Here is a 19,843-nt window from a genome sequence, read left to right on the forward strand (position 1 = left end):
TTCTTTCTAGATCACATGAGATATTTCAGTGCTTTATGCTTTAGCTTAATGCATAAAATATCCCCTTGCCATGGTTCCTCACACAAGCACCATGCCCAGACAAAACATGTTTTTCCCACCTCATGATGCAGGAAAATGAAACATGGTAGTAATCTATTTAGACTTCGAGAAATCCTGGAGACTCAGGCTCAACATGTGCTGCTGATGAAATTTGTTTTAAGACATTCTAGCAATTATATACAAGTAATTTTTTTTCTGCTCACTTCATGGTTTCTAGGCAGATTTTTGTCTGTACTAGGAGCACCTGGAGTAGAGAGGAAAGTTTATTTTTCAGAAATAAAAGCTAGAGGTTTTTTTCAGGACTTATTCTAGTCTTACCATATCCAGCTAGCATGTGTCCTGATAGTGTAATTTAATACTTGCTTTTAGTTGAATGTCTTTTCAGCTTACAAAAAAGGTTAAAAGCACAAAAACCTTTGTTCAAACCCTGTGTGACTGGAAGCATTCCCATTTTGGTCTAATCTCATGAAAGCTGCTAGCTCTTGTTACTGATCTTCCTTTCTCATACCCTCAGGCCACTTCACTACAAAAACACCACTGCAAGTCCCACTGCTAAAGAGACCTTGCATGTGTTTTCAACACAGAGGATGTTTCTTGTGCAAAACAGATCCTTAGGACTAGCACCAGGTTTGGTTGGCCAGATCTACTGCAACTCACTGGCTGAAGAGCATTCTGCATCTCCCAGAGAAGAATCTGAGCATCCGTGTCACAGTAGATATATGAGCCCTGTACCTTGGCTCCACAGCTGCAGTGCATTGCCACTCAGATGGGTGCATTTATGCATTTATAATGCATTAATTAGCATTATAGTTCAGGTCAGAAAAACACCTTTGAAGCAAATTTTAGTCTTTTCCCCTTGCAGTGCCTCGTTCCTCATCTTAGGGCAGGCTTGTAGGTCACCAATACCTTTGCTTTCTGAGAACATCATTCTTTTCACATGCCATCTACCTGGAGTGTTTGTTGTTTTTTTTTTTCCAGCAAGTGTTGGGCCCCCACTCCACAGAACCAAGCTGTTGTCAAAAGAAAGCCCTCAAAACACTCTAGTGATGGACACCACTTCCTCAGCAGGGGCTGCTTTGCTCTGAAGCAGTGCTGGCTGGTGCAGGGGCCAAGGCAGCCCCAGATGTCCCCAGACCTCCAGCCTGGCCCTGCCACGGGTGTAGCAGCACTAGGGAAGTGGTGTGAAGCTCTCAGTTTCCTGTCCTTGTCATCTGGGAGGGCTTTAGTTTGGCATCTGCCCACAAGATGGACTTTGCACATCACAAATCTAGGAGAGCTTTGCTGCTAAACAGTATTTTCCTGATGTTTGAAACGAGCTGTTCTTTCAGCTGCTGGATCTGGTTACAGTCTTGAGCTCTGCTCCTGGCAGTATTAGTCATGCTGGCAGATCTTCCAGCAACAGGCAGGCTGGGAGCTGTTTTGCAAGAGCTATGGGCTGAGCCTTCCAATAGCTGTTTCATTGTTTAACTCTTTATTTTAACACTGATTTATTGTTTCCTCCAAGAAAGAATTCATTCTTTAGCCTAGAAAAAGGTGATGATTCTTAGGCAGTAAAAGTGAGCTGCCACACCAGCAGGAGAGCCAGGCATGAATGCATGACCCTGCTGCTGAGGTCCCAGGTGGCAGAGAGAATCAGGAAAAATACAGTGTACCACGGTGTTTGCCAGGAAACCTCCCACTTGCCAGGAAGGCATTTGTCACGTCTCCAGGACACCACAAGGAACTGAGATGTTCTTGCTAGAAGCTCAGCACGACTCTCAGCAGGGATAAGACCCAGTAAGGCACATTTTATTTCCCAGACTTTCTGTACTTACACACAACATCTATGCTCATTTTGTCCTTGGCGACATCAGTCGTAACATCACATTTCAAGTATCACTGTAGGACAGGATGTGCCTTCAACATGAGTGCCATTGGGAAAACTTCTCTGTTGGTAGAAGGGAGTTTATAAACAGGTTATGACAGTTCCTCTTCTTCTGATTTATGCTGAGATACCCCAAACACATAAGGGCAGAAGTAAATGAAGATGCCCACATACCTTTCCTGTGCCAGCAGTGCCCATATTTCACAGGGGCATGAATAATAGATATTTCTAAGTTAAGAAGTAGAAAATTCTTTCCTCTATATCTGAAGTAATTTAAAGTGCTTCTTTTATGCTATGCTCCCAGCCTGCCTTATCATTTGGAAGTCTTGTTAGCATTACTGTAGTGCCGGTGATTTAAACAGAGAAGGAAAACAAATTTTTAAATCGTAAATTTCTTCTGCAGCGATCATTCAAAGTATTGCTCTGGGTTAAGAGATAAAGTTTGTATGTTTTAATTAACAAGAAACAAGTAGCAATTAACAGTTATCAAGAAAACAATTTGGTTAGGTTAGGTTAGGTTAGGTTAGGTTAGGTTAGGCTAAACTCAGCTAGGCTGAGCTGGATGAGGAGCAGGAACAACTGAGTAGAGGTATTTGGGGTTAGAAACTTCATTCTCGGGACGTGCAGTGTTGTTCCTGCTTAGTGCTACATATGGTGACGTCGCAGGGTGGGGGAAGAGGGAAGAGGAAGGTTGATCTCCTAACAAACAGCTGTTACAGCTGTAGAGAGAAAAAAGGAGAAAGACCAGGAGCGGGAGCAGCAATCCGACCCCTGCAGCAGGTAACATCTCGTGAGCACAGGTGACCTAGACTGCTGAAATGGAAAGGGAAAATAAAATGGGGTGGGATGTGCCTGAGAGAGAAAAGCACATTTTTTTGTACCGGTTCTCAGCAGTTTTCTTGCTTCTGTGATATAGTGCTTGCTGCTTGTCATGAGAGTGAAAGGGGGGAGGGGTAGAAGCTCAGATCAGGATGACTTAGGAGGAAACCATGTTAGTGGAGGGGCTTTTTGAGAAGACCTTTCCTGAAAAAAAAAAAAAAAAAAGAAAGAAAGAAAAAAGAAAAAAACAAAACATTGCTCTCTGGTTTCAGTGCGAGGGTTGCTTCCTCATGTGTGGCCAACAAGGGAAGCCCAGCAGAGTACAGTATCTCTGAAGAGAAGGAAGTGCCTCAGTTCATTCAGGTCTGGGTGGGACACCCCTGAGAGAGACCTGAGCATGGCCTTCATCCTGGAACCTTACAAAGGATGCCAAGCCATGGCAAGGGCTGCCCTGTGCTGGGTGCCTCTGCTCTGCTGTCTCCTTATCTTGAAGTGCACGTGGTCCTGAACACCCATCAGACACTGAGGGCACCTATCTCCACACCTACCTCAGATGATACCTACCAGAGATAAACTGAAGGCCTCATGCTAAAAATAAAAAAATGCAGGAATTATACTTAAGTGATTTTTCTGCCATTGGAAAGAATTTTTGCAAGCTAAAAACTGTATCAGTGGTAAAAATTCTCCCCTGGAGAATAAGTGGGAAAAGAGGATGTTTGAGACCATCCTGTTGATACCATCTAGTTCTGAGTGGTCTTGTGCTTCATCTAGTGTCCTAGGTTTTCAGCACAGAGAGAAAGCATGTAATGTTTTCCACTACACAAAGCTGTTTCTAAATATGATAAGTGCATCCCTAGCATTTCCATGTATTTGGTATAAAATCTGCCAGAGTAAGTAATGTCAAACTTACAACTGACAATGATTCCAGAATTCTGTGTCTCTCTACTGCAAGATTCGTATCAGTTTCTTTGTCCTGGCATCAACACAGGCAGTGTACTGAAATGTGCAGTGGTACCCCCGTGTCCTCAAATGAAAGAAACTTCCAAAAAAAAAAGCAGAGCCCATGACAAGGAATAAATGGAGCCGCAAGTACTTTTTATAAAGCAGGCACCAGGGAGGCTGAGTGAGGTTTTTAGGGTCAGCCAGCAAGTCTGAGGCAGAGTCAAGAACTGAACAGCTGCCCAGTGGATTTCTAGTTGATGCATTGTCTGCAAGGGTGCTGCAGAAGCAGGCTCTGTGGGGTAAATGAGGAACGATGCTTCTTGTGAACTGAGGGGAGCAGGAAATCTAACTAGAGACCATCTCTTCTGACAGTGACCTTTCCAGATGGCTGAATTTTATTGTTGTGTCACAAAACTCTTAGGACAGTGAAACAGGTGCAGTCTGTTCCTGGTTCTTTAGGTAACAAAATTGCCCATTGGATGAGAAAGACCTTAAAGAACCAGTTACGTATCCATTTCCTTTGATTACACTGAAATCACCTTTTATTCTCCGCAGATTTCTTCACCCCTGTCAGGGGCTTCTGTTTGCTCTTTGATACTTTTTGTGTGGTGACTAACACAGTAGAATGAAGCCTGCTTTTAAGATCCAGGTTGTTCCTTCAGACAGTGGAGAGCATCATCAAATGAGGGAGCTGTGGTGCTAGGGCTGGGATTGGTCACCCAGGTGACACCAGCATGCTGCCCGACAGCACGTCTCTATACTTCACTGGGAATATAGGCTTCTTGATAAATGCAAACACTATATGTATGTTTGAATAGTCACCAGTAGCCTTAATGGATGATGAATTCTAATTTGCAACAGCTGCCATATTGCCAAATTAGAGAGAAGCAGTGTTTACAAAGGTCCTCTTGGTTATGCCCTGTTTAGCCAAGATTAAGCAGTTTAAGAGTTGTAAAGACAACAATTTTCTAGCCAGCCAATGGAGGAGAAGTTCATAAAATTAGACCAGATCACTGAGAGACAAGTTCTGAGGATGAGAGACAGATGTAGCCAACTAAACTTCAGAAGACGAAACCATATGCTCAGCTGACACCCTGTGCAAAGCCCATATGGCAGTATCAGACAAGAGACTAGTGGAGGTCCTGACTGAGAAGCCTCAAGGTTTTTGTAACTGTTTCTGTAACTTTCATGCCAATTACCATAATTCCTAATCATCCAGTAATGTCTGTTTTTAAATCCCGACAATGTTCTTAAGTTTTTGCCTTTTTGTAAGGTACAGTGTCCCATCTTTTATTCTGATCTCAAGAAAGAGCAAAGTGTCATTCAGTAACAAAATTGATGGGATTTTGGGTCAATGTTGATCGAGCTCACTGGATTTTAGTCCAGTTTAGTTGTATAATGCTTTTCCTAAAGTGAGTGGGAAACCCACTTTGAGTTTCATATGTCTTATTTTTGTATTACCAAGGGCACCGGTGTCTCTTGGGAGGTAAGTTATGCCAATAAATCTTTGTGTGCTAATAGAAGTGAAGATAGGAATAGCAGACAACCTAGGAGTTTAAAATTTAGAAGATGAGTTTATCTGGGTCAATTTGAAGAAGTGTGTTGTTATTTGTGGTCTTGCTCCGAGGCCGGGAATGAAGTATATGCATTTATCACATCTGGATTTTTCTAAATATTGAAGTTCACTGTCTTTGTTAATGTACAGCTGCAACTAAAATCAAGTTTGATGGCACAGACATATCACAAGAACACACTGAATCAAGGGGCAACTTAAAGATATATAACTACTTATTGGGGCAGAAATTAACTGGTCAAACACAGGAGATAAATTCTAGTACAAAATTAACAAATTCATTATCCCAAAAGGCAGATAGTCTATTTCACACCTAAAAAACAGGACAGAACCAGCCAGACTCTCTGTGGAATAAGTCAGAAGAAAATACTTTTACAAGAAAGGGAAATAAAGTATGTCCAGAGCCTATGAAGTTTTGCAAAAAAGTCTCACTACCTACAAAATTTGGTTTAGGATGGCTACAAAAGTTGGTCTACTTCAACAGGAGAATATCTACTTTATTACATGCAACTTGAAACAGTCTGTGCATCAAGACAAAGTCCCTGATTTTCTTTTTCTGGAAAACTTGTGAAATAGGAAAAGAAAAGACAGGTATCCTCCAGATTGCATCAAATGAAAGCAAATAGAAATATGGTTTTCTTTCCTGTTTCTTCACCTACAGTTTTATAAATACTTAAAACTATGCTCTCTGCTGGACACTGCAAATTATTTGCATCGTGCTTTAAGCTGTCTGAGGGCATGTCTTCTGGTAAGTACAGGGTAATCTTCATGCACATGCAGAAATCCTGAGGCTGGTGTCCATGGGACTCCAGGGTTCTCAGCAGTGTGTGACCCCAGCAGTCCCTCAAGTCCAGTCACACATTGAGGCAGAGCCAAGCCAAGGGGCTCAGGCTTGAATCCCAGCCCTCCCCAGGATGCCTTTAGTTTAGTGAGTTTTTCCTCAGAAAAACACAGAAAGTTTTCATCGATCCATTAATGTTTCAGCTATTTTTCTTTGACTGACTAGTATTTCCTCAGACAGCGTAATTTCTACAGGTCAGAAAGCTTGAGTGTTGTAGTAATTCATACAGTTTTCTTTATCATTTTCACCTCCACAGGTTTACCATGAACACCTACCTCTTTGTGTATGACTTAATGCAGTTCTGTGGACATTCATGGATATTTACAAATATGATCATCAGGTTCATGTCATTTGGAAAAGGTATGTGTTTTCCTTATGTGTTTTCCTTAAGCATTTTAAGAGGCAATGACACACAGAAACATCAGATGAGAGAAAAAGTACATCCAGTATCAGGAGCTGTAATTTAGAAAACAGGTTTTGTTTCTTCTATTAATAAGGATGAACTGATACTTATGGTCTGTCTGCATTTCATTAGAAATGAAGCTGTTTTGCTAGTGAGCTTTAATATTAAGCAGCACACTAGTAACATTTGATATAGACATAGACCTAAATGTTACTAGGTCCAGTCATTATGGTGAATATTAATCTTATTGAATATTAACCGCAGGCCACCTGGAGGGACTATCTTCGTGGTTATTGCACATGCCTCTGTATTACAGCATATTGCATTTTCCATTACCTGGGGTTAAGACACAAAAATAGAAAGCTACTGACTACTAATTTAAAATTACTCATAATGGCAGACAGTCGTAGACACATAAAAAACCTGCTTTGTGTTCTGCTTCTTTTAGGAAGTGCCATGGGTACCAATACAGGCAGGAACTCAACATCTTCTCATAATTAGACATTCATTTTCTCAACCTTTTCCCATATTTAGAAATATTCTAAAGTGATATCTCTGAACCAACACATCCTGTGTTTGCCAGCACATCAAGTATGGGGGATCCCACTCTTCTCTCAGCTTCCTGCCTGTGTGTCAGGGAGTGCTTCCTCCCCTCCCCAAAGCTTTGATTCTGCTGCCCAAAAGATTAGTACTGTGAGAACTTTATTTCTTGGTATCTCTGCTGGTGACAGGGCAAGAGCAAACCTAGTAGCTGTTCCAGACTTTTACTACACAACCACCCTCCAGTTTTCCTCTTCACTTTGTCTTTAGATTCGTTGGCCGACACATTTTACTCCATAGGACTTGTAATGCGTCTTTGCCAGTTGTTTTCTCTACTGGAGATCCTACACATCCTTATTGGCATTGATAAAAGCCGTCTCTTCCCTAGGTTTCTGCAGGTAAGTCCATTTCTTAAGGCTCTCCTTCCACAACCTCCTCACTTCAGACATAAATACCCCTGGGCACAAACCTGAGCTACCCTGAATGTTCCACCTGCACCCTCCCTCAGGAAGCTTGGCCTGCAGGTGGTTTGATAACTGCAGGAACTGAATCCTCAGAACTTGCCTGGAGAAGAGCTTCTCTCTCAACCTTTTTTCTTTTAGGGTGAAACTAAACAGTGGGCACCCTATGCCCAGCCCAGAACAGCAAGGAACTGGGAGACATCCAGAGGAGTGGCCACCACAGGAATCGGGCAGCCCCCATTTCTAGTGTGGCATATGTGGCTGAAGATACTACCTCCCTAGCCAGCTTGCTTACAGTCAGAAGACAACATTTCAGAGACTAGGTTTCATTAGCTAATTCTTTTCCATCCCATTTTTTTCAGGGACAATTGCATGTTTCCTTATTAGACAAACACATGAAACATTTTGTGGGGTAGCAGAGAGATAGTGAGAAAACCACAGCACATCCAGTGTCCTGAAACAGGGGTTGCTGGCAGTCATGGGGTGAGGAAAGAAAAGAATTAAGAAAGATAAATTAAGGGACTGAAGAACTAATGCTGGGAGGAGATCTCTGCCCTTTCAAACCCACACGTGGGGAAACTGGCAACATTCAGATGTTCTGACAATTTTAAGGGTTTTACAGGGCATACGTTCAGCTGTAGGCAGAAAACCAGCCAAAGATCACATAGTCACATGCTATAACAAAAAACAAGAGATTCCCTGATGTTTCTCTTACCACGCTCTTGATTTCTGTTGGGACCTAATGTCAAGTTTTGGTATTTTTCTTAATGCACTGGGAAAAGTAAAAATGTTGACTTGCATTTACCTTCAAACTTTTCCAGTCCTTAGTATTTGAATAATGATGAAACTGGTATTGCTCTCAGCACTAAGAAAGCAGATTACTAAGAGTGGCTAGTCATGATTTTAGTTTCCTGGATAGCCTGTTTTTGTCAAATGACATATTGCATGGGTGAAGATGTTCCTCTTTTTAAATCTCCATTAGAAATTGCTTGACTAATACAAATCTCTGTTCATTATTCTGCTCACTAAGTATGGTAGCAAGTTTGTCAAAATGCAATTAACTGTTTTTCCCCTGGCTAAATCTACATGATTTTACACTAATCTAGGGGAAAAAAAGAAGTATTCTACAAAACGTGTCCTGCAACAAATTTCATGCCATCTCTTAGAGAGAAATAATAGTCATTAAAGCAAGGCCTTCCCTGGCACAGTTTACACATTTCCAGGCCTGAGATAAACCATTCCTTTCCTACCCAGCCCCATGGAAGAAGAGATCAGGGAAGCCTGCACAAACACAGCTCTCTGTGTCACCACAAAAGCTGCTAGGTATGAAATGCACGTTCTGAGCAACAAAACTGTGACCTCTCTTGGGCAGTGCAACTTCTGCAGTGCTCTCCAAGCCAGTATGGAGAAAGTGGGTTAGAGAACACTACAACATGGTGACTCCAAACACTTGCCTGACAACAGAGATATCTTTGGATCCTTACTTGGTTCTTTACTGAAGTGCTCTCTCACTGCAAATACAACTTCCTTGCCTTGACATTAACCATAGTCTCATGCAGTCCAAGCAAGGTGTACAAATTCTTTGGTGTAAACTCTGCTTTCACTTGTGTTGCCCTGCTTTTTGCTGTGAGAGTGCAGGCTAAACAGTTTTGTGCAAATAAAATTTTCCTATGCGATGTACTCTAGGTGGCCCTGCTCTGGCAGGGGTGGTTGGACTAGAAGATCTTTCGAGGTCCCTTCCAACCTCTAGGATTCTATGATTCTATGATTCTATGAAATACTCCCATGTGCCTTGCCACACTTGCCTTCTGGCCCCTTCAGAAAAAAAAAAAAACCCAAACAGGTATTTTCCACAATGACCTGGGAAGGACAGTTTAAGATGCTTGCCATACTGCTGGACTACTGCTCATCGTTAGGGCACAGGTAAAACTGACAGAATTTGACAGTGGCTGCCCTGCTGTGCTTCCCCACCATTTGTTCCATCTCCAAGCTTAAAATATACCCCTAGAAGCATCCCATAGGTCACACACGGTGAAGTTCACCCCCAGTGATCTTGAGAGTGAGAAAATGGCAACGTCAGGGAGGCACATGGGTGGAGTTAATGCCACCTTGTACTAAAAAAAGCTGTGAAAGCACTGCTGTGGTGGTTGGTTGCTTTGTGTATAGCAGAGGGAAGATTTAAGAAGACTCATCCAGACTTTGAATGAAGCATTTCTCTATCTACTGTCCCATTTACTGTGGTTTAGTAGAATTTACAAGAAGCACTTTGGGATGCACTTTATTATAGAGAGTGGAAAAGCAAACTCAGAGGTGTTTTCTGGGAAAAAAACCCAAACATTCAGTATGGCCAGATTGAAGGACAAAGGCCACCATGCATCTGAGAAGGGCTAGGTATGCCAAGCCTATGTCACACCATGAAGAAAAGACAAATCCTGTGTGATGGATGCTCTGGAGGAAGATTACAAAGTTGGTGAATAAAATACTCTCAGAGCATTTGCAGGTAGAATTACTGAGAGGAGGACAGGAAACTTGTCACATGCCACTGCAGTTGCCAGAACAGGCAATAATGAAATTTATTCCTCTGGCCAGGGAAAAAAGCCTGATAGGACTGGTACTTTAGCAAGGGAGAGAGTAGAAAAGATGGAAGAAGATACTGGTGTTTTTATGGACAAAACAGCAGTTCTTTATCCCATGCAAACAGGATTGGATTTACCAGACCAAAAGCTATATACTACAGCTTTGCAATAAGAACATGAATTTTTAACGTATTCTAAGTATTTAGTAGCATTTATTTTATTTTTTTTTTTAGTCTTCACTAGATCAAAGAGCTAGGGGTTTCAGGTTCCAAGTCCAATACTGCACAGTCATGGTAATTAAAAAATGGAAGTGAATATGCTGCCTGCTTTTGCCCTAACCACGTTATTCTAATTTGTTCTGTTTCACTTACATGCTTCAAATGCCCAGGGCTGCTTTGTGGAAACTTATGCTATTCTACAGAGCTTGCTGTATGCTGTAAGAGACCAGTGCTGGGAAAGAAAGGAAATTCCAGTTTGGTTTTAACACAAAGAACAATTGAAGGAATGAAAAATGAAACCATTGTATTTATGCTTTCTGAGGTGTCAGCACATACTTCATTTTTATGAACATGAAAGCATAGGACTGACTTCTAGTTGTTGGGGTTTTTTTTGTTTGTTTGTTTTAAGAAAAAGCAAGAGCAGAAAAAGAGAATACCTTACTTTCATTCATGCATGGTCTGATAACCCTGATAAACGACATGTGGATGAGCAGCAGCACATGCTTGTTATATATGTCTGTGTGTATGCATGTGTATATAAGCACACATATGCATACATATATGTGTATTTATATATGTACATAATTCCATGTACATACATACACAGATGTGGGTATATAGGGGCACAATATCCACACTTACTGAGCTCTCCGCTTCTTCAAATAGTACCTTGCCTTGTCACTTGTTGAAGAAGTTCCTGGCCTCTAAGCCCTGCATGTACCTTTGATTTGTGTGAGTTATCTGAAAGGTATGAGTGCTATGAAAGAAAAGAGCACATTGTCTTCTGGGGAAGTCAAGCAGGAAGGCAGCCACCCAATTCACACAGGAAAGATGTAGGATGCCACTGTCTGTCTTTATGAGGACATCACAGTTGTCCTCTGCATCCAGGCCTCTGCCCTGCTCACAGATGAGCTTCAGAGCAAGGCCAAAGGCTGCTAAATGCATCCCATTGCTGGCTGGCTGAGGCTACAGTCTACCAGGAACAGAAGACCTGCAAGTGGCTTGCCTTGTGGTCCACCTCCCTGCTCTTCCAGGTGCTTAACCTACTTTACACAGTCTGACCACTTGACTGATGCTGTTTGCAAGCACTTTTCCACCCAGCCATCTCTTGAAGAATAAGTGACTGCTCAGTCTGCCATCTCTCAAATCTAAAAATATGTCCATGTCCAATTTTTCATTATCATGACAAGTTTTTTGTCTCTAGGTGAGACAATTCCCTGAGATATCTCTCATATTAACAATATTGCATTACTCTCTGCAGATCCCAGTCTGATTTTAGGGTCAGTAATAACCCACACAACCAATAACCCATTGTTATACCACCTTTTGCTGAAATTACTTTAACCCAGGTCCTGTTTTATTTATTTTCTCCAGCACACAATCCTGTATAATGCTCACACTGTTGTGTTTTGATTTCCCTCTTGTGATGGTTGTCCCACCATGCTTCTCCAATCTCTGTTGCATCTGGTTTCAGATCCTATATCAATACTTCCAGTTCCCCCATTTTCTTGTCAGGTTCCTCATCATCAGTGCACAAACTTATTACCTCTCACTTTCTGTTTCCTGGCCTGTCTATGCAGAAGTCTATCAACATCTAACCTTCTTAAAAATCACTTCTTCAATTAGGGACCAATGGGATCAGGAGCACGAGATGACAGCCAGGGCAGGGTGAGAGGCAACAAAACCATTTTTACCTGCTGTGGTCCCTCAGTGCTTTTCAAGATGAAGAATCTGATCCTTAGGGGATGGACATACTCTCTTTCTGTATGAAAAGTTGCTCTCACATAATTTTGCTGACTAGTGAAGGCATGGATGCTTTATCTGGCAGATGTTGTTTGCAAAACGAGTCCATAGCCAGAATGTTCTTAGCAGGAACTGGTAAACCTTATGAAGCAAAACTACCATGTTATTTTGCTAAGAGGCCAAGTTCTTATTTCTTTTAAGGCAGGAATAAGGGAAAGGGGGAAACCAGTGAAGAAAGGGGAAAATTTAAAACCACATTGTTAATCCATTTTCATTTAATGACTTTCTAATGACTTTACATCTTAACCCATAAAATCATTAAACATAAGGCACCTTATGGGAAAGAGGATAGTGGGTATAAAAAAACCCCAGTGAAGCTGTAGTGATTCATAGCAACTAAATAGTTGTATGCTTTCTCCTTCAAAACCTTCAAATACAGAGTAAACTGGTACCACTCTGGCGGAGTTTCAAAAGCAACTATTGGCAGCTGAATACTGTAGGTATATTTATTTTACAGGATAGGGCATGAATACTGATAGGAAACTTGTTCAAGATATCTGCAAAAAGACAAACTTCTTTTTAATGTCTTGAACTTTTACATTGCCAAAATATTTTTTTAAGCGGGAGACACTTTTATATCTTGTTTGTAAATGCCTTCTTTGTGTGTTGGATAAAATCATGAACCTCGTGGATGAGATAACATTCAACCACTAGAAAAATGTTATGACATAAATCTTATGATTCACATAAATGACAAGCTTAAACCCACTGCTCCTAGCCAGAAGAAGGAAAGAAAAAGAAGGAGTTCTACTTCTCGTCCTCCTTTCTGCAAATCTTATGTGAGCAAGATCCCTTGTGACACAGATCTCCAAGCTATGGAAAGCAAGGGTGGAACTGTGAGATCAGCAGTGTCAGGCATAGCTCCCACCCCAGGGCCCCCTGCCTCCCAGAGCTTCCCATGAAGTGAGGAAGTTTATCCTACGAGCAAAACGGGGAAAATGGGTGAAAAAGTCCTTGCTCCTGTGACCTCAGCTGGCTCATCCACAGGTTTCTGGGCAACAAAACCAAGTCATGCCTGTTGGCAAGCAAACCATCAGCCTTTCCATAGCAGGACCACGGTGCTGCAGGCAAGTTTCCACTTGCCTGAGCTGGAGGCTGATGGGGTTTTGGACAAAAGCAGGGCAAGAAGCAACACATTCACTGGGGCAAAGTGGATTCCCCTGTGGCCTCCAGCTTTGCAAAAGCAGCACAGATACAACAGCTATAGAATGTGTTACCTGAATTCCCCACTCTTTCTCTTTTCAGATCACTGAGAGAATAATCATCCTGTTTGTTGTGATCAACAGTCAGGAAGAAGTTCAAGGAAAATATGTTGTGTGTGTTTTATTTTTCCTTTGGAATTTGCTAGATGTGGTCAGGTAAGGAGTCAACAGCAAAACCATGGGGGGAAAACAGGTCATTCTTGCAAGCAGAACCCCACCCTGAACGTCCTGCATGCTCATTTAATTATTTTGAAATTGGTGGAAAAGAGTATTATTGATTTTAAATAAAATATAGTATCTATAGGCTTCTTAGCAATTTTTTTTAAAACATCTACATACTTTCGAGGCAGACTTACAGAAGTAAATTGTAGTAACATTTGTTGTTCAAAGGCTTTGACCTTCTTAACAAAAATTTAGAAGGAAATTACAACTGCTGCCTAGGGAACAGCTACTTTTGAAAGTGATTTACAATCCTATTACTTTCTCTTTTTTTGTTTTTTTTTTAGCAACTCACAATCCAAGGCTGACAGCACAGTAAGGCAGCACTGGCAGAGCTTCTTACTAATACAAAAAGATTATTCTGATTCTTATTTTACTCCCCATGTAAAAGTATGATGGTGAAAATTTTACATTACTGACTTTTGCATTCGTATCTGTAGTTGCTAATATTTCTTAAATGTAACTTAGGCCTCTATGGGTCTCAGTATGTAGACTTACAGCTGGGAAGACATATGGAATTAGGACACATTTTAATAAGACAAAATCCTCATGACAGCTTCTGTATAGGAGCAAATTTTTTAATCTTTTTCTTTCTGCTGAGATCACTTTTTGCTGTTTCAAATACATTGCTTGGGAGTCTGACTGGGGTATATGGGTTTAGGCAGGGAAAGGAATATATATTATAAAAGATCTTAAAAAGGAAAGTGTCAGGATGGATAAGAAAAATTTTGAGTCAGCTTCAGAGTATTTGCACTACACGTGTTACTAAACTACTATTTTTATTAATTATTCAGGTTATTTCTACATTCCATTTCTTCTTGAAGTTTGTAAAGCCAAAATAGTAGACCCTAATCTCAAATGAAAGGGTTTTGTGCAGCTGGAGAGAGGCTGAAAATGTAAACAATACTGGATGTAAAGTTCTCTGATTTCGTACAAGTCCTATCAATACATCATCTTTTTCTATCATTGCTGAAGAACCCTGTCCAGCATCATAGGAGTAACAGCAGCCATTTAATATCCAAGATACTGTGGTCTACAGTAAAAAATGATCTATTCAAATAATAAGACATAATACAACTCGAACTGATTTAGAATTCTTGATTTATTTTACAGCATTGATGCCATGTCCTAACATCTCAAAGAAATGGTCATGTCTAAAAGTGTATCCTCCAGCCAACTAGTCTTGATGCCTTACATATAGTTCTTCAGGAGCATAATTATCCTGTGCACTATGGCTAATGATAGCAAACTCTGTTCGCTGGTAGCAAACTCAAACTGAGAGCAAACTCTGCAAGGTTTTCTGTATCTGATCTTCCTTGCCTCTTCCAAGGTGTAAGGTGTAAAGGGAGGGATTAATGGTTTCCTTTTTGTTTTGGGTTGATATGATGATCTAAAAGCCATAATAATAAAAAAATGGAGACAATCCTAAGATTACAGGGAGCAAACTTGAGAGACAACAGTATGTTTATAGCTTATCAAACTCTTCAGCAGTCCAGGAATGATGCAAAATTAGTCAAATGAATTAATAAGAAGGGAATATAGAAATTCTGTTTAATATTAGTTCCACTTGTCAGAAACAGTACTGGATAACAGTGGCTTACAGATCCTTATTTTCATATCTCTAGCAAGCCCACAGGGCAACATTCCTGACCAAAAATGCAGTTAGACCCATTTCTGCAGAAGCTGTACAACTGTGTCTGAGAAGCTGTACAACTTTTAGATCAGACTAGCTAGGGTTAGCTTACATTTGGAGGCCCAAGTCCTGGACATTCTGGTCTCCAAGTGAGAACCAGTAACAGCCACAAAATAAAATACTGCAATACCTTGGAGACCAACTTTTTGTTTCTTGGCTCCTACTAGTCCTTCTGAGGTCCAGAGAAGGGGCAGCTGTACTGCAGAAGATTGGGTACCGGCAATTACCTAGTTGGTTTTCCTCCTCCAGCAGTGGTTTAGCTAGTTCAGTGATCATAAATCAGCATTTTCTCAGTTCCACACAACAGTCATGTTCTGCCATCCCTTCTCAGTTGTAGCATGCCTTCCTGAAATCCATTTTCTGATGTACCTCTATGAAATCATGATGGTTCCTGCCAGCCTTCAGGATGAAGGGCTGAATTGCTGCCTGCCTGATGAGGGGTAGCACCACTGACAACTCTCCTGAACTGATGAACCCTCTACTTTCGGACAGCAACTAGAGCCTGAACACAACTGTTGCCATATTGATCTGAGATCTTCTCAGACAGCTCCAGGCTCTTCTGCAATTCCCTTTGATTTTTCAGTATTATGTCTTTATATTAAAGACATAAAAAATCACTCCTTCTGAGGTCATCTGCTGTTCCTCTTGTTGCAGGTACACGTACAACATGTTATCAAGGATGGGAATACACTACCTACCACTGACATGGCTCAATTTCTCACTGTGCATCCCACTCTATCCCCTTTCAGTTCTGGCTAAAGGTAAGGAGATGGGAAAGGTAGCAATGACTTGCTTCCTTTGTCTTCTTCAGCAAAATTTATTCTGTTCAATTGTCATTTGCATTGAAGACATTTCTGTTTGTGTTGCCTAAGCAGTGATAAATATTTATGTACTCTCATACTAACCTGAATTACACCTACCTGTCTCCTTTCTGTACTTTTTCCATAATATGGGTTCCCTGGCATTTGTATGCCTGGTTTTGTTTTGTTTTGTTTTTTTTTGACTAAATAATTTTTTCTGGACAAAGCAGGAAAATACTTTCCAGAAGACACAGAGATTCCCCCATTCCAGACTGACTACATTAGACAGCAAGCCCCAAAGCTGCCTTCTTTCCTGCTGAGGCTCACCCTAATGGCTCGGGCCATACTTAGCAGTGTATCATATACTTAAAAAATGTGCCCACTGAGACATGCACAGGACAGAAAAGAACCTGTTATTGAATAGGAAATGAGCACTAAGAATAGGAATAGGAAATGTGGTGGTGTTAAGAGAAATTACTACCTCATATCTACAAAACTGAACTCAAGGAGGAAATAATGTGTATATGCGTATAAATGACATTGTGAATTTAACACGGACTATATATATAGCTATCTGTGCCTTAAATGTTACTGACTTTCACATGAAGCTTTTAGATGATCTTGCACCGCCTTTTGACTAGAGATTTATCATGTCATTTTACAGCATTTGCAATTTGTGTATCACTGCCTTATTTTGAATCCTTTGGCACATACTCCACCAAGCTACCATTTCCATTCACCTTCTCAATCTACTTCCCGTATGTTCTGAAGATGTACCTGCTAGTGCTCTTTGTAGGTAAGTGTCTCATGTTTCAGAAAGCTGAGTCTTAATGCAACTTGGATGCCTATGGCAACAAAAAATCAAATCTGCATTGGTCTTTTCACAGACTCTAATTCTACTGCATCTCCTGCAGATCCCTGCAGGGAAGTTCATTACAAGCTATTTGGGTTTCCCATGTCTTTCAAGTACAAATGATTGAATTTGGAAGATATAATGTGTGAGGCATAAAAATACAAATAAAAAACATTAAAAGTCTTTCAATGATCCTGGCCTTACAGCCACTTACTGAAGTTTGCTTTTTTTTTTTTAAACCCATTCCCATTTGATCATACTCCCACTCTGTGCCATCCTCACTCATGCCTCCTTGCTGGTGTAAGAAATTATATCTAAGTTAAGACTTCTACATTTGGGTTATTCAAAGGGGTGCAAAAAGGGCTTGTGTCAAAACTTGCACATAAATAAACCCCTTTTCTTTCCCACAAAATACTTCTGAAAAATCTGAACAGAATTTTGCTGTTACATCCAAATCTTCTTTCTGTCATTGACTGTAACACAGATTTAAAGGTTCTCATCTTTGTGATGCTGTATTCTGTTCCTAAGTTTATGGAAGGAGTTGTGCAGTGTTGCCAGATGAAGGATTATCCTGTTCCTTGTAAATTAATTGAAGACACTTTGGATGCTTCTCCCTTGTTCTTACACTATTTTCTGTTTTGATTCAGGTATGTTCTTTATCATCCAAAACCTCTTCTCTGAAAGGAAGGCACACCTTGGGACTGGCAACATTAAAAAAAAAAAGAAGCTAAGATGATATTTTGTTTGGAAATGAATATATTCCTGGTGGGTTGCAGTATATCACAGGTTAAAATGAACTTAGACAAAGGTTTTCAATGCAAAACTGTTTTCATGTAAATTATCTGACTGTGTAGCATTTTCAGAAAAGGCAGGTCTTTTTAATGCACCTCAAAAATGGGGTAAGTCAAAATAACAAACTTTAAAGTTTTGACTTCCAATGACAGGAGTTTTAAAAATTAATGTATTTTTTTCTAACACAGAGAACTCTGAAAACAATTGAAGAATGGGTTTACTCCAAACTACACTAACAACCCTTACTTTGGTGTTAATTCTTATTAACAGCAGATATTCTCTAATGATAATATAATTCGATCAGCAAGGTTATTCTATATTAGGCTGACATGTTTGTTCCTCTTATATATAAATGCTAATTTGGCTAAAACTGAAATCTGTCAACAAGGAGAAACTGGAAATTTTGCAACCTATGAGAATCACATGCAGATTAGCCCCAGGCATTCACAAAAGGATCCCTCATATTCTAGTTCAACCTTCACTTTTCCAAACAAGATTTCATGAAATGTAGCTAAACCTCTATGGCAACTGCATTCAGGGGGATATTTAATAGTCAGAAAGGTCACATTTTAATTTATTTAGTATTTGTGGAACACAATGCCTGCAGACCATCTGGAGTATTTGCAAATCATAAGCAAAAAGGCCATGCATGCCAGAGTATAGGGTCAACCCTGGATTTTTTAACTCTTTTTTGAAAGCACTGTAAATAGAGGCAGGAATTTAGAACTTATTAGAGAAACAAAAGTACTTCTGCATTGGACTTCTGTCTAACCCAAACTGATTTGAGTGTGGGATGTGAAGAAACCATATAAATTAGCTGAATAGGATGACAGCTTTGAAGAAGAATCAGAATAAGAAAACATCAAACCACTATATAACATACTAAAGGTGTGAAACAGGGACATTTCCCCCCCTTGTAAATCCAGTCAAAGGTGTTTGTCATCAAACTGCCTGGAGTTTACATATGAGGAAACATGACATGCAGTATATTATGTATATACTGTATATATATACTACATGGCAAGGCTTTGGCAGTGAGGTAGCTGCAAAGATGACCTGGACTTCCCATGCCAGATGCATCATGTTGGAGGATCACACCAGAAAAGCTGCCTACTCAAGCCTGTGGAGGACCCCACACTGCAGTGGGTGGATGTGCCCTGAAGGAAGAGCAGGAAGAGCAGACTCTTCCCTGCAGCCCAGGAAGAGTCCACACAGGAGCAAGTTCCTGGCAGGACCTGTGAGCCATGAGGGACCCAACACTGGAGGAGCCTTTTCAAGATGAACTATATCCCAGAGAAAGAACCCATGCTGGACCAGTTCATCGAGAGCTGCAGCTGCAGCTTACTGAAGCATTTAATGAAGGGCTCATTCCCATGGGAGAGACCCCAACCTGGAGCAGGGGTGCAGTGTGAAAAGGAACATGCAGCACAGATGAAGGTTTATGAACTGATTGCAATACTCATTCCCTACCCACACTGCATCATTTGGGGAGGAAGGAAGTAGAGGCAGGTATGAAGGAGTGAAGGTAAGCCTAGGAAGACACTAGGGATGGAAGAAAGGTGGTTTTGGTTTTGTCTTTCTCTCTGATCACCATACTCCTATTATTAATTGGCAATAAACTACTCTTCCCCCAAAATGCATCTGACATTGTGACAGTAAATGGTAAGCAGTCTCATAGTTTTTATCCTGAGCCACAAGCTTTCTCATCCTATTTTCTCCCTGTCCTGTTGAGGAGATGGAGTGAGAGGAGCAGCTGAATGGTCATCTTGCAGTAAGTCAAGGTCAAACCTATATTCATATTAAGCTGTGCTTATTGTTTTCTGTTTGTTTGTTTTTTAAAATCCCACCAGGCCCCATGGACCTATGAACATTCAACAGGTACAACCACCCTTGTACCATGTCAGGGGTCATAAATCCTAAGTCACTGTTGTGACCACAGTTGTGGTCCTCTGACTCAAGAGGGTCAGGCAGCCACAGCTCTGTCATTTGGATTAAGGACTGGGGAAAAAATAAAAGCATTAAGCACCTCCGCTTTTTCTGCACCCCTATTTGCCAGGTGACCATGAGTATTTGCCAGTACTCATCAAGTACTGTCCCTGTTTCTTCCTTAGACCTCCTCTTCTTATTAACATACTTTAAAATCCTTCCTTGGTGTCTGACCAACAGCAGCCAGTTTCAGCTCTG

General features: G+C 40.8%; 1 protein-coding gene across 3 annotated transcripts; it reads left to right on the plus strand.

Moving 5' to 3' along the window:
* Positions 1-2,560: 2,560 nt before the first annotated feature.
* HACD4 (3-hydroxyacyl-CoA dehydratase 4) lies at positions 2,561-19,299 on the plus strand. 3 transcript variants are annotated; one of them, XM_071730782.1, is made up of 7 exons: positions 2,578-2,704; positions 6,356-6,459; positions 7,313-7,440; positions 13,346-13,458; positions 15,869-15,975; positions 16,679-16,810; positions 17,515-19,299. In XM_071730782.1, the coding sequence occupies exons 2-7, from the start codon at positions 6,363-6,365 to the stop codon at positions 17,601-17,603; spliced, it is 666 nt and encodes a 221-aa protein (XP_071586883.1). In that variant the 5' UTR covers positions 2,578-2,704; positions 6,356-6,362; the 3' UTR covers positions 17,604-19,299. The 3 variants fall into 3 exon arrangements, with proteins under 3 accessions (XP_071586885.1, XP_071586883.1, XP_071586884.1); XM_071730783.1 differs by having other exon boundaries at positions 7,343-7,440; XM_071730784.1 differs by lacking the exons at positions 6,356-6,459; positions 7,313-7,440 and having other exon boundaries at positions 2,561-2,704.
* The last annotated feature ends 544 nt before the right edge of the window (positions 19,300-19,843 follow it).

The sequence above is a fragment of the Heliangelus exortis genome, chromosome Z (assembly GCF_036169615.1).
Source record: "Heliangelus exortis chromosome Z, bHelExo1.hap1, whole genome shotgun sequence".
NCBI classification, from domain to species: Eukaryota; Metazoa; Chordata; class Aves; order Apodiformes; family Trochilidae; genus Heliangelus; species Heliangelus exortis.

What these genes read in the sequence shown, in the direction of transcription:
- HACD4 (XM_071730782.1), top strand. Translation starts at nt 6,363, where the DNA reads ATGAACACCTACCTCTTTGTGTATGACTTAATGCAGTTCTGTGGACAT. An exon ending in TCTTCCCTAGGTTTCTGCAG is followed by an intron (nt 7,441 to 13,345) that starts GTAAGTCCATTT and finishes TTCTCTTTTCAG; the next exon opens with ATCACTGAGAGAATAATCAT. An exon ending in AATTTGCTAGATGTGGTCAG is followed by an intron (nt 13,459 to 15,868) that starts GTAAGGAGTCAA and finishes CTCTTGTTGCAG; the next exon opens with GTACACGTACAACATGTTAT.